The 13908-nt window shown below is 36.1% G+C and overlaps 2 protein-coding genes across 4 annotated transcripts; one reads left to right on the forward strand and one right to left on the reverse strand.

The window, feature by feature from the left end:
* Positions 1 to 1069: 1069 nt before the first annotated feature.
* LOC106353697 (probable inactive serine/threonine-protein kinase fnkC) lies at positions 1070 to 8011 on the forward strand. Of its 2 annotated transcripts, XM_048735803.1 has the most exons (5): positions 1070 to 1479; positions 1882 to 2051; positions 2139 to 2421; positions 2506 to 2654; positions 2727 to 3037. In XM_048735803.1, the coding sequence occupies exons 1-5, from the start codon at positions 1103 to 1105 to the stop codon at positions 2885 to 2887; spliced, it is 1140 nt and encodes a 379-aa protein (XP_048591760.1). In that variant the 5' UTR covers positions 1070 to 1102; the 3' UTR covers positions 2888 to 3037. The 2 variants fall into 2 exon arrangements, with proteins under 2 accessions (XP_048591760.1, XP_048591761.1); XM_048735804.1 differs by lacking the exons at positions 2506 to 2654; positions 2727 to 3037 and adding an exon at positions 7843 to 8011.
* LOC111199272 (phosphoethanolamine N-methyltransferase 3) lies at positions 3749 to 13705 on the reverse strand. Of its 2 annotated transcripts, XM_048735800.1 has the most exons (11): positions 13459 to 13704; positions 11987 to 12108; positions 11204 to 11341; positions 10999 to 11136; positions 10319 to 10462; positions 10119 to 10229; positions 9868 to 10012; positions 9480 to 9760; positions 9231 to 9392; positions 9097 to 9150; positions 8670 to 8999 (listed from the first exon to the last, which is right to left on the reverse strand). In XM_048735800.1, exons 1-11 carry the CDS (start codon positions 13508 to 13510, stop codon positions 8826 to 8828), a joined length of 1521 nt encoding a protein of 506 aa, XP_048591757.1. In that variant the 5' UTR covers positions 13511 to 13704; the 3' UTR covers positions 8670 to 8825. The 2 variants fall into 2 exon arrangements, with proteins under 2 accessions (XP_048591758.1, XP_048591757.1); XM_048735801.1 differs by lacking the exons at positions 8670 to 8999; positions 9097 to 9150; positions 9231 to 9392 and adding an exon at positions 3749 to 4021 and having other exon boundaries at positions 13459 to 13705.
* Positions 13706 to 13908: the final 203 nt, after the last annotated feature.

The raw sequence follows: 13908 nt of genomic DNA on the forward strand, positions 1-13908 counted from the left end.
TGTGAGTGAGATAAAATAAATTATCTTGCATTTACGATTGGATGTTTAAAGTATACCCAGCTTAAATATCTCACAAAATATCTTAGTTTTTGTGAACGCACCGAATTAACCTTAAAGAAAGTAAATAACTTAAGAGAATGAAAAGAAGATTGAGGTAAATATTCGTTTATGGTGTATATGTATTGGATATACGAATGAATAATTTTAAATTAAAATTCTTTAAATTCATATTTATACTAACTTCAAAATCTGATTTTTTTCTTTTTACGAAACTTCTTTATCTTAGTAAAAATAGTTTTTCTAATCCTAAAACGCACACCGTACGGATGGACCTTTCGGCACAGCAACCCCCCAGATGAAAATCATGAGTCTTTAGTCACTTCCAACATTTTGATTTTTTTTTTTTTTTTTGCAAATGAAGGCTATTTATCTTTTATTTATTGATTAGTATTTCTTTAGATATTAAAAACCGTTGAGCTTGCTCTTTAGTACAAGCAAATGAAATAAGTTTTGTGTCGAGGCATATCCCGGAATTGAAGATGTCTCTTGAGTCTGCTTCCTGTAATCGTCTGGCGAACTTCATTGCACAAAGGGTCACATATGGAAATACACACCATTAGTATGTGGCGAGAGGGTCCCCTATAGTTGGATTTACTTCTTGTGTGAGGTGACAGACTTAACGTTTCTTCTTAATCTGTTATGTTTAGTCTTTGTGTTTGAATATGAGTGGTCTCAACTTTGTGGTATTGATTACTGCGTAAATATATTGATCCCATGGGTGACTCATCAGTTTTTGAACTTGGGTGGTACGAACGTTCTTTTGGTGTTAATAGTATCATATGAATACGTGCCACTGCCAGCGCGAAAACCGCATCTAAAAGTATGTCCACTTTTAAAAAGGAAAATAAAATAGGAGAGTACGTTCCAACAACTCGTGAATCACACAAGTGTCACTATCTTACACGATTTGATAGTATTTGGCCATAAAATACTACAAACGTGTGAATTCGTGTCATATATTAATGGATTAAGTAAAATAATTTATGTCTATATATACACAACACAGAAACAGTTACAGATACACTTGAAAAGGAAAAGAAAAATGTTTACCGAGGAAAAGAAGAAAAATACCAACTATGGTTCAATCTTTGTCTCTTGCTTCTTCTGTTTGGTTTTGGTTGTAGGAGTAGTAAGGTTTGCAAAACCTTATTACAACCTTCAAAACTTAATGGAGACAGAAGCAGTAATGGAACAAGGATTGTTGGACGTGGGGATACTTCCCTGTAACCTCAAGAGCTCTGTCTCTGTTCCAGCTCGGAATCACCAGAAGCTCTCGACAACAGTAAGGGAAGAGACGAGAACTCGTCCTCCAAATTCATACTCTGTGAAGTTCGAGTCATTTGCCACTATGTCCAAACTGGTCGCAGGCAACGGTGACAAGTACGAGTCACGTCCGTTCTCAGCCGGTGGATACAATTGGTACGTACATACAGCCCTAATTTAATATTTTTATGGACCTTAACACACAGAATTTAGACTTTTAAGATTAAAGGTTTTGGTTTTTTATTAAAAAAATTATAACTAATGTTTTTTGTAAAAAATTTAATAACATATTTTAACAATATTTTTTTTAGCATTTTGAGTATTAGTGTGGATTATTTTCAATCTATTTACAAAGAACATGGGGACAATCACTCATCTCCTTGTGAGCCATATTTTATATATATATATATATATATATATATATATCAGTGTAGAGTTATTTCCACACTTTAGATGTGTAACATTTTAACATATTGCTGTAAATCTCGTCAAAATATAATTTATATATATGTTATAGCTATATATGTATTTGACCCGTTATACTTAATATGTTTATAGGACGTTCCTAATCTACCCAAATGTGAACAAGCCAGTGGGCTCGGGTGGATACGTTTCCCTTTACGTAAAAATCGATAACTCAAGCTTCATCGCTACTCAAACCGAAGTGTATGCATGGATCAAATTCCTCACCTATAAAAGCACTACAGACACATACCATGAGCTCCATGGTACTAACTAACCTAGAGAGAAGTGTATTTGCTGTAATCTTTTGTGGTTTCTTGAGACTTTAGTAACTAGTTTTGATTGGTTTGCAGCGACTGAGGCACAGAGATTTCATTTGTTTAAACAAGAGTATGGAATGCTAACCTTTCTTGAGATCGGGTACTACCAAAATCCAGCATATGGATTCATTTTCAACGGCGGACAGAGTGTGTTTGGTGTTGACATCGTGGTTTCTAAACCCCCTGCAACATGGGAAGATGTCGCTTATGAAGAAAACATTCGTGACCCTGTTCTTGATTGGAGAATCACCAACTTCTCTACCCGAGATAAAGTCTCTTACACTTCTGATACGTTTTCTTCCGGTGGAAGAAACTGGTGAGTCTCTCCAAAGAAATATATGTGTGTGTGTGTGAGTGTGTATATATAAAATATGTATTAACTTATGTGATGTATGTGTAGGGTACTGAAAGTATATCCAAATGGAGCTGGATCTGCAACGGGTAATTCATTGTCACTCTATTTGTTGAGTGCGTCAAACGAAAAGGGTTACGTGAAAGCCAAGTTTAGAGTTATTAACCAGACCCCGTCCAAAAATGTGGAGAAACAAGGTTAGTGACGAAAATAAAACTTATTAAGCTTATTTGAAAGATGTTAAACTAACTTTTGATTTGTCCCAACAGTGGATGGATGGCCCAATGCAAAAGAAAATGGATGGGGTGTCGACACACTTATACCACTCGCAGATATCAAAGACCCATCCAAAGGTTTCCTCGTCAAGGATACCATCAGATTTGAAGTCGAGATCTTGGCCTTCTCTAGAACTAACTCCATCTCTAACTAGGGCTTAAGATAATCATCACTCGTACCTGTGTTGTTTTTTCCTATCATAACCGGATATAGTTGGTACTTGGTAGTAAATTCCAAGTGTTACTATCCCTTTGTTTCACTGTTTTTGTTTCCGTCCAATAATAAAGAGTTCCAGCTTCTTCTTTTTTATAACTCATGAGAGAAGACAATACGGAAAACATATAAAAAATGGGGCAAAGTATTGGAGACGATCTTAGATTTCATAGCACAATTAGAATTTACAAAAAAACACAAGATGTTTAAGAGTATTCACGTTCTAAAATCTTATTGTTGATGTGACTTTCAGATCTGACTAATACTACAGGGTTAGACTAGATTTACAACACATCAACATTTTTCTGTGTCATACCTTGAGCAATCCGACATCAAATAGCATATTAAACACCAAACTTGTTGTATATATAAATGATTAAAGAAAAGCTCACATGGAGAGAGAGAGAAAGCAACACATGTAGCTTGAATACATGATAGGAGGGAACTCGGTTTTGATGTATCTTACATAGCCCAATTTATTTATTTATTTGTTTTAAGTATTAAGAAGGCTAAACAATCAGTTTCTCTTGGCCATGAACAAACCCCACTTCTGTTCACCACTTGAGCTCCTGAGTAGCTTTGAGTTCCACCCTTCAACAATATCCTCGTAGTCCTCCTTAGAGAAGTCACTGATGAAGTCATCCTTCTCCTTCTCAACTGCGTCCAGTTCCCGTTTCAGGACTTTCATGAACTGATAAAATCAAACAGAAACATATAAACATTAATAGTTTCAAGTTCTTTATTTTTGTAAGCATATTGATATGGTTCATTTTCAGAAACGTTTCTTACCTGATCGGTTCTATCCTCTGCGATTACCTCATCGAATCCAGCATCTGTCGAGCCAAGTAAGGTTTAGGCGAGTTTTGTGATTTTTTAAAGTAGAAGAGAGGAGAGAGGATGTATCTCTGTATACCTGACCGTATGCTTGTACATCATGGAGATCATAACCTCGTTGCTTGATGTAGTTTGCAAAATCTAGAGATGGTGTTTTGGGGCTTCTACAATAATCAGTAATGAGAACTTTCCCTCCAGGCTTCATCCATTTGTAAAATGTTCTGAACAATGCTGGCTTGTCCTGAGAGTAAGACCATTTATTACAAACTGGTAGCTTAGCTTGTTTCCTTGATGAGTTAGTGTGGCATCATATACGTGAAAGGTTTCTTGTCTGTGTGTCTTGCTTTTAAATGTACATTGATATAGCTGTATACTGTCTTCTTATTTCCCTTTTTTTTGTTCTGATGATGAGTTCTTTTTCTGTTTAGCCAAGAACATTATTCTCGCTGGTGTGAAGTCAGTGACTCTTCACGATGAAAATGTGGTTGAGCTATGGGACTTTTCTAGTAACTTTGTTTTCTCGGAGGAGGACGTTGGTAAGGATAGGGCACTTGCTTCTCTTCAGAAGCTGCAAGAACTCCACAATGCCGTGAATGTCTCAAACTTTGACTGACAAGTTAACCAAATAGCAGCTTTCTTGTTTCCAGGTATTCAACCCCTTCCTTTATTTGATGATTCAACTTGTCAATAATACTATGATCACCTGCTACGCGAAGCAAGGGAACGTTGAGGCTGCGAGGGCTTTGTTCGAAAGAGTGCCTGAGACTGAGAGAGACATTGTTTCTTGGAACGTGATGATCGATGGATACGCTCAACATGGCTTTCCCAGCGAAGCTCTGATGCTATTCCAGAAACTGTTGGCCAAAGGAAACGTATGACTACTAACATCCTCTCTCTTCTTTCTTCAGTCTCATTCTGAGCTTTTTGTTGGCTTTGTTAGTAGATGATGAATGTGATTATGATGTGGTTGCAGGCATTGACCTAAACGGTGCAGCATAGCAATGTGAACGCATGTGCAAGCTACACAAACGTATAGGAATGTGAACACATGTGTGACTAATTGCATAGCAGAGAGGACATGATGTTTATTTTATTATCTTTTTTAACATTCTGGTTTCACATCATGTACTTGCAGTTGGGAATAGCGATTGTTAATGACTTCAAACGTGTTGAAGGAGACAGAGCAATGTGACTTCAGTCTCTCCCAATAGCTTTTGGCACTGAGGCTGCAAAATGGATATGCGTTAGTGCTATAGACGTTACTCAGCTCTCTGTTGCCGGTATGTAGTATGACTTCTATTTCTTGTGCTTGATCTTATGAGCTAGATGATCATTAGTGAATGTCTATTCTGGTTGCAGTGTATCTTGTAGTGGAAGTATTGTCTTTAAAACTCTTCTCCAAACAAGTTAAAAAAATTTTTGTAAGAACATTTCATTAAGAAACTCCCAATGGAGCACAAAATCTATGGATTTCTTACTTAAATTTCTTAACTAATTTTTATTATGAAACAAGTCATTAAGAAACCGAAATGGGGTTATAGGAATAATGATACTCTAAGTCTATCAGTAACGATGAACATGCTGTCAACCGGGAGCCAGGTTCGAACAACGTAGAATGCATATTTTTAGTATTTTCATACTTCTTAAAACGATAGATCAAAGAATTTATTTTTAGTAAATGAAATCAGTTTTGTGTTCAGGCATATCCCGGAATGAAAGAAGTCTCGTGAGTCTGCGTCCTCTAATCGTCTTGCCAACTTCATTGAATCATTGCTCAAACGAATATTTTTTTTTTTTTGCTCAAACGAAATATATTCCATTCGAATGTGGAGGGAATGTCTCATAGTTGGCTTCATTTCTTGTGTGAGGTGGACTGTGGACAGAGCTCACGTTACTTCTTAGTCTGTCATGTTATGTTTTCGTGTCTTTGTTTTGGATATTGATTACTGCGTAAATATCTTGCACTGATAAATGGTTGACTCTTGGTTGTAAACTTGGGTGGTAAGAACGTTTTTTGATGTTAAATAGTATCATATCATATGATACATATGATACGTGCCAGCGCGAAAACCGCATCTAAAAGTATATCCAAGTTTTAAAAAGGAAAAAAATAGGAGAGTACGCAGTGGCGGATCCGGAAAGTTTTTGAATCGGGGGCACATGCACATATTAATATTTTTTTTTAAAATGATACGCATAACAAAAGTTAACTATAAATATACGCATAACAGGCTTTGAACCACGGATAGTTGAATGATGACAGGGAAGTGAAGCCACTGAACTAGTTCAAGCTATTACGTTCCAACTAATACTGAACAATATATATTTAGTCGGGGGCACGTGCCCCCGTACCTGACAAGGTGCATCCGCCCCTGAGAGTACGTGCCGACTACTCGTGAATACATGTGTCTGTATCTGGTCAGATTTGATATTATTTGGCAATAAAATTCTACAGACTTTTTTCAAAAAAAAAAATTCTACAGACTTGTGAACTCATATATTTTAATGGGTCAGTAATCATCCATGTCTATTTATACACAACACAATAAACGTTACAGATACACGCAAAAAACATGTATACCGAGGACAAGAAGAAAAATACCAACTATGGGTCGATCTTTGTCTACTGCTTCTTCGGTTTTGTTCTCGTTGTGGGGGTGGTAAGGTATGCAAAACCTTATTACAATCTTCAAAACCTAATGGAGACAGGAGCAGTAATAGAAGAAGCATTCTTGGATGTGGAGAAATCACTTCCATCTGCCTCAAGGAGCTCTGTATCTGTTCCTGCTCGGAATCACCAGAAGCTCTCATCAACAGTAAATGAAGAGACTCGAACTCGTCCCCCAATTTCGTACTGTGTGAAGTTCGAGTCATTTTCCACTATGGCGAACCTGGTCAAAGACAACGGTGAAAAGTACGAGTCACGTCCTTTCTCAGCCGGTGGATACAATTGGTACGTACACGTTGGTTGGGTGTAGCTTATGATTACTTTCTCTCTTTCATAATGTATAGATGACGTTTTATTTCAAGAACATATATCAAAACTCTAATTTTCTAAAAAAATATCACTAAAATTTAATTTCAGAATTTATTTATTTATATAAAAACAAGAAAAAAATATTCTTTATATGTTTTTAATAAAGTTAAAGTTATCTACATGTATGAAAATATCTTACATTGTAAAACAACAAAATTCTCATAAAACATGTTAAATACTAGCGGATGGAGTATAAGTTGGGATATATAAGTGTAGGATCATCTCCGCTGTAGATGTGTGACATTTTAACACAATGCTGTAGATTTCATCAAATCCAATTTGTACTTGTTTTAACTATATAACTTGACCCGTTTTGCTTAATATGTTATAAGGACGTTCCTCATCTACCCAAACGAGAACAAGCCAGAGGGCTCGGGTGGATACATTTCGCTTTACGTAAAAATCGATAACTCAAGTCTCATCACCTATCAAAACGAAGTGTATGCGTGGATCAAATTCCTCATCTACAAAAGCAATACAGACACGTACTATGAGTACCATGGTACTACTTAATTACCTAGAGAGAGGGTGATACATAATTGTTCTAAACTTTTATGGTTTCTTAACTAGTTTTGATCGGTTTGCAGCGACTAAGGCGCAGAGATTTCATTTGTTTAAACAGGAGTACGGAATGCTCAACTTTCTTAGTATTCAGTATATCAAATATATATCCGGAATATGGATACCTTTTCAACGGCGGACAAACTGTGTTTGGCGTTGACATCGTTGTTTCTAAACCCTCTGGCACATGGGAAGATGTCTCTTACGAAGAAAATATTCGTGACCCTATTCTTGATTGGAGACTCACCAACTTTTCTATCCGCGATCAAGTCTCTTACACTTCTGATACGTTTTCATCCGGAGGGAGAAACTGGTGACTCTCTCCACATATATATATATTTACAAGACACACACACACACATATATATATATATAGTATGTATTAACTTATGTGATGTTAGTATACATATACAATATGTATTATACGTATAAAGTATGTATTAACTTTTGTGATGTATGTGTAGGGTATTGAAAGTGTATCCAAATGGAGTTGGGTCTGCAACGGGTAATTCATTGTCACTATACTTGTTGAGTGCGTCAAACCAGAAGGGTTACGTGAAAGCCAAGTTTAGAGTTATTAACCAGACCCCATCTAACAATGTAGAGAAACAAGGTTAGTGCCTAAGATAAAATACTATATAGGCTTATTTGAAAGATGTTAAACTAACTCTTGATTTGTTCCTACAGTGGGGGGATGGCCCAATGCACAAGAAAATGGATGGGGTTTAGACAAACTTATACCTCTCGCAGATATAAAAAATACGTCCACAGGTTTCCTCGTCAAGGATACCATCAAAATTGAAGTCGAGATCCTGGCCTTCTCTAGAGCCGACGCCGTCTCTAACTAAGGCTTAAGATAATCGTGGCTCGTACTTGTGCTGTTTTTTCCTATCATAACAGATACTTGGTAGTAACTCCAAGTGAATTACTATCACTTTGTTTCACTGTTTTTGTTTCCGTCCAATAATAAAGAGTCCGAGCTTTTCTTTTTTTATTAATAACAGGAAAACATATAATGCAGTTATAAAGCAAACCACACAAAAATTAACGTCTTTCACCAAATTACTACGGGTAAAGAGATGTTTTATTAGTGGAGATGATTTCATATTTCATAGTACAATCAGTAGGATTAAAAGAACATAGGATATATAACTATATTTTGCATCCTAAAATCCTCTTTGACAGGATTTCTAGCTGACTAATAATGCTACCGGGTCGCATCATATTAAAAACGCATCAAAAAAATTCTGTGTCAAACTTTGATCAATCAGATATCAAATAACACAACATAAAACACCAAACTATATACATATATATATATATGATTAAAGAAAAGCAGCAACATATATAGCTTGAAGGAGATGATAGGAGGGAACTTGGTTTTGATGTATCTTACATAGCCCAATTATTTATTTATGTGTTTTAAATTTTTAAGCATGCCATACAATCAGTTTTTCTTGGCCATGAACAAGCCCCACTTCTGTTCACCACTTGAGCTCCTGAGTAGCTTTGAGTTCCACCCACCTACGATATCCTCGTAGTCTTCCTTAGAGAAGTCACTAATGAAGTCATCCTTCTCCTTCTCCACTGCGTCCAGTTCCCGTTTCAGGACTTTCATGAACTGATAAAACCAAACAGAAACATTAATAGTTTCAAGTACTTTGGCTTTTAAGCATGTGGGTCATTTTAAGTTGTTTATGTAGAGAAACGTTTCTTACCTGATCGGTTCTATCCTCTGCGATTACCTCATCGAATCCAGCATCTTTCAGCATCTGTCGAGCCAAGTAAGGTTTAGGCGAGTTTTGTGATTTTTTAAAGTAGAAGAGAGGAGAGAGGATGTATCTCTGTATACCTGACCGTATGCTTGTACATCATGGAGATCATAACCTCGTTGCTTGATGTAGTTTGCAAAATCTGGAGATGGTGTTTTGGGGCTTCTGCAGTAATCAGTAATGAGAACTTTCCCTCCAGGTTTCAACCATTTGTAGAATGTTCTGAACAACGCTGGCTTGTCCTGAGAGTAACACCAGCGATTACAAGTTAAAGCCACAACAAGAAAGTCATCTCTGGAAACTAAGCTAAACAAAGGGGAAGCTTATACTTGGATATGCAGAATGGTGTCTCTGCTGTAAATAACATCAAAGGTGTTATCAGGATACTCCTTCTTGGTGCAATCAGCTACTTCGAACTCCACAGAGCATTTGAGTCCTATGGCGTGTTCGAGGGCGAAAGAGATCATGTTTACAGATAGATCAATGCCTACAACATCCACGTCAAAGTTCTCAGCCATGTAGAAGTCCCCTCCTCCTATTCCACATCCAACATCTAGAACTTTCTGGCCCGGCTTCAGATCCAGCTTAGCCACAAACTCCTTTGTCGTCTCTATTATCAAAGGTCAACACAAAAAGAAACATAGTATAATAAGAAGGAAAGATAGCTTCAAGATACAGAAGCAAAGTTGATAAAAAACCGATGAGTAAGGAGCATACCGAGTCCCCCTGTGCTCACAAAGCCTTGTCCAAAGACACGCTCATAGCGTAAGATACCACTAGACTTATACTGGACATTGTCCAAGAAGCGTTGGAAGCCCCTATCATTATCCGAACTGACTTTCTTCTGCCAAAGCCAGCAGATCTGAAATTTGTGAAAAATTATAATATATGAATCCCATACCAGCAAAAGGGTGGCTAAATAAATATACGAAGAAGCCTTTTTTTTTATGAAGAAGCTTATTTATTACCTGGTTCTGGTTCTTTTTGTTCCTCACATAAGCTCCAACGCATTTACAGCTAACCAAAGAGAATTCGTACGAGTTCCCAACATCGTCATTCATATGGCATTCTTTGAAAAGCTGAAAGGAATTTATGGAGCAGGATTTTCAAAATTTAAATTCTCTAAAAAAGGGAAGAACAGAGGGATATAGAGGTATAGCATGCAAACCTTTGTGTAAAACTTGGGTTCACGGTAGTGTGTTGGGTTGTACTTCCGCTTGTTGTCACCAGACTGATGAAAGCATGACTCCCTAAAGAAAATATACCCGCCAACCTTTGTCCATTGTAACATCTTTTTCGCCAAATCTTCAACCTGCAAATTGAATAAAAGAAAAAGAAACTTTAGCTTTGTCAAGTGACGATTAAAATCACTCTTGATACAGCGAAGTTTAACATTGACAGGTTATCAATCTATATTGATTGACGGACTCCATTATGTTGTAAAAAGTTCTTGGTGAAAAAATAATATGAATAAAGACTTTATAGAGAAAGATTAGCTTTTTAGGCCAAGAGGTTGATATCGAACCTCAAATCAACTTAATAGTCATGATATATTTCATTATAGTTTGATTCAGCACCAGAAATGGCTTAGAACCAATAGTTCATTATCTAATGAATTTTTTCTGTCTTTAGCACATGGTAGGCAGCTGAGTCAAGCTCATATGCTTTAGCGGTGTAGCTTTGTCATTTGGAAGGCCAAGAAATATTAGCAACTACTTTCGTACGGTGATCTTTGCATAGCACAATAGTCCCAAAATGCGTTTCTTTGCATTATTACACATATATAGTCCAAGTGTGTACTGTTCTAAAGTGGTTCCCGCGGTAATAATTTATCAGTTAACTGGTTACCTCTTTATCAGAGAGATACATGAGCAGCCAGTTAGAGAAGATCAGATCCATAGACTCGTTTGAGAATTTCATATCCGGGGATGTGACATCAGCGCACATAAATTTGACGTTCTTGTAGTGCCCATTAATGTTTTCATTCTGCAGAGAAGACTCTCATGAGGGAACTGTAAGTAGCTAGAAAGAACAAGCATGGGAGTGAACTAACCTTTTTAATAACACTTTCAATGAAATCAACTGCAATGACCTGGCCGGCCTTCTGAGCTAATTCACTAGTGAAACGACCAATGCCAGCGCCAAACTCGAGCACTGTTTCCCCTTCAATCGGTGGAAGAAGCGAGAGTATCTGGCACATACACACATTGAAGCCTTACAATATTTCATCAAATGGCAAAAGGACAGCAAAGAACAAAGAAACTGCCATGTCAAAGTAAGTAAAGATACATTTTGCTCAGGCTTGGGCTAGGATCGGTCGGTTTTGTGGATCTGTTCTTTTGGGTAAAGATATAGATTCATAAACTTTATATTTGATTCCGGTCAGTTATACTCAGTTTCGAATCGGTTTGGTTTTTTTTTTTTTTAAACTTTTTAAAATTGGATTCTTTTTTTTTCTCAATAACAATTAAAACAAAAAAAATTGAACTTCAGATAATTTCATTCTACTTAATTTCACAAAGTGATAAACTTTACAATTAGAAAACCTTTATAACTAAATCATTAATAAAAACAGAGAAAATTAAACACATAAAGTTATAGTCATATATGCATTAGGGTTTTTACATTGGGTTCTGATCGGTTTAGTTGTCTATTCGAATCCAGATCTATTCAGATCGGTTCTACCAGACAAAAATCTTTTGGATAAAGTAGTTTTGAACTCATATAATCCACAAAATTTTGGATCATTTTCAATATCAATTCAGATTTTAGGATCCAGGTAAAATGAGACTCAACTTCATCTGAATCACAAAGATAATAACTCTATGCTTATTACCTCAGGTCGTTCTTCTTTGTCCAGGTCAGCAGCTTTGGAATCAAGCATCATGGCCTCAACGCTCAAACCCACCGAGTGCTCTTTCCAGTAATTCTTTTGGATTTCACGCTCTTCCCCTGAATCTGAGGATACACCATCCACAACCAGCAAAACAATCAAGAAAAGGTTACCAAAATCAGCAAATCAATCAAGAATATGGATCTCGAAAAGCTTCTTTCCGGTTATCGTTCGGTTTATGCTCAACCGAACCGAAAACCTTTCTTTATCATGGCGGGGTCCAAAATTCAAATACGGGAAATTAGGTGAGGGACGTTGGGCCGTTTGGAGAATCTAGTTTGTCGTTACGTGTGAAGCGTGGTATCTCCTACACCGTCCGATTTTGTTGTTCACATGTTAATGCACCAAGAGTAGTGTGTCCCACGGAACTATGATTTTTTACCAGATATATTAATTCTGCTGAAAGGGGTCGTCTATTTTCATGTTTTGATAATTAATTAATTATATTTAAAATTAGGTTCTACCTAGCTATTCCACGTTGAGAAAAAAAAATTGACATGTTGATAGTTACTATTATTATTTTTATTAAGCTCCACGGAATCTGATACATGATTCTCCAAACGGCCCTAGCGTTCCCCACCTAATTTCCCATATTTGAATTTTGGACCCCGCCATGATAAAGAAAGGTTTTCGGTTAATGTTCAAAAGAAAAGAAAAAAACTCCAAGGAATCTTATACGTAGAACGTCGACTACGCTTACGTAATAACCAATCGCCCTAAATCAGAAATTATCTAACACTTCTATCACATCAAAAGCTAAAGTTTTTATGGTGATAGGTGAATATTTCCTCTCAAATGATTAATGGATACCCAACTTAAATTATTTTTTCATCTAGGAATATTAGATTCATTTTTGAAGTATACTTGAGTGATAGAAACATGGTAAAATTTTAAGCCAGTAGAAAAAGAATTCCGGAGATTAAACTCTGATGAAAACCAAGTTTTTTAGAGACAAAAAGTCCTATAAAAAGAAACTGGCGAAACGAAATACAACAGCAGAAACAACAAATAAAGGAGGTTGATACCGCAACATAAAGTATATACAGGAAGTCTTTATTATATAATCTCCGGAACTTAAATTATATACAAGGAGGTCTGTAAAGTATAATACGCAGGTTTACTTTACAGTTCCAATAATAGTCCACATTTCATGTTGCAGTTGTTTACCAGAAAAAATGTTATATGTTGTCAAGATCAAGTACATAGAAAAAAAATAAGAACATCATGATCAGTAGAAATTAATGAAAGTGGATAGGTAGAAATCCGAATATGTGAATGTTTGACCGATGATTAAATTGATTTGTGTGTTGATTTGAATGAGGATTTAAATCGCTGTAGTATCTGTAGATTGATGATATTGTATGATTCCTTATGTTATGTACATCTGAGAGCAGCATAATTGAAAGCAAACTTACATGAGTTTGGGAAAGAAGGAGAGATGTTGCCATTAGTGTGAATGTGAGCCATTTGGTTCACTATTGACAAGAAGAAGAAATAAATATAAGAGGTTTACGGTTTTGGGTTGTGGTTCTTTGTAATGTTCATTCTGCTCTTCTGATCTTCATTATATAGAGAAAAATGTGATTATTTTATTATTTTCTTGTATTTTTATTTTCTTTTGGAGAATCGAAGAAAAAAAAATCTTCATTTACCATTTTCATCTTCTTACACGAAATTGCAATACTACTATAAACAGAAAATATGTCCAAATTATTTTTGGCAACAACAGTTTTATTAACTAAATTTGAACGATATAATATCCAAATGGGAAAGGTTAAATAGCAAGTTAGTTTTTGAAAGAAAATAAGATTCATTATATAACCAAAACAAAATGAAATAGTATTCCACCTACCAGTTGAATGCGT

This window comes from Brassica napus, chromosome A7 (assembly GCF_020379485.1).
Source record: "Brassica napus cultivar Da-Ae chromosome A7, Da-Ae, whole genome shotgun sequence".
NCBI lineage: Eukaryota > Viridiplantae > Streptophyta > Magnoliopsida > Brassicales > Brassicaceae > Brassica > Brassica napus.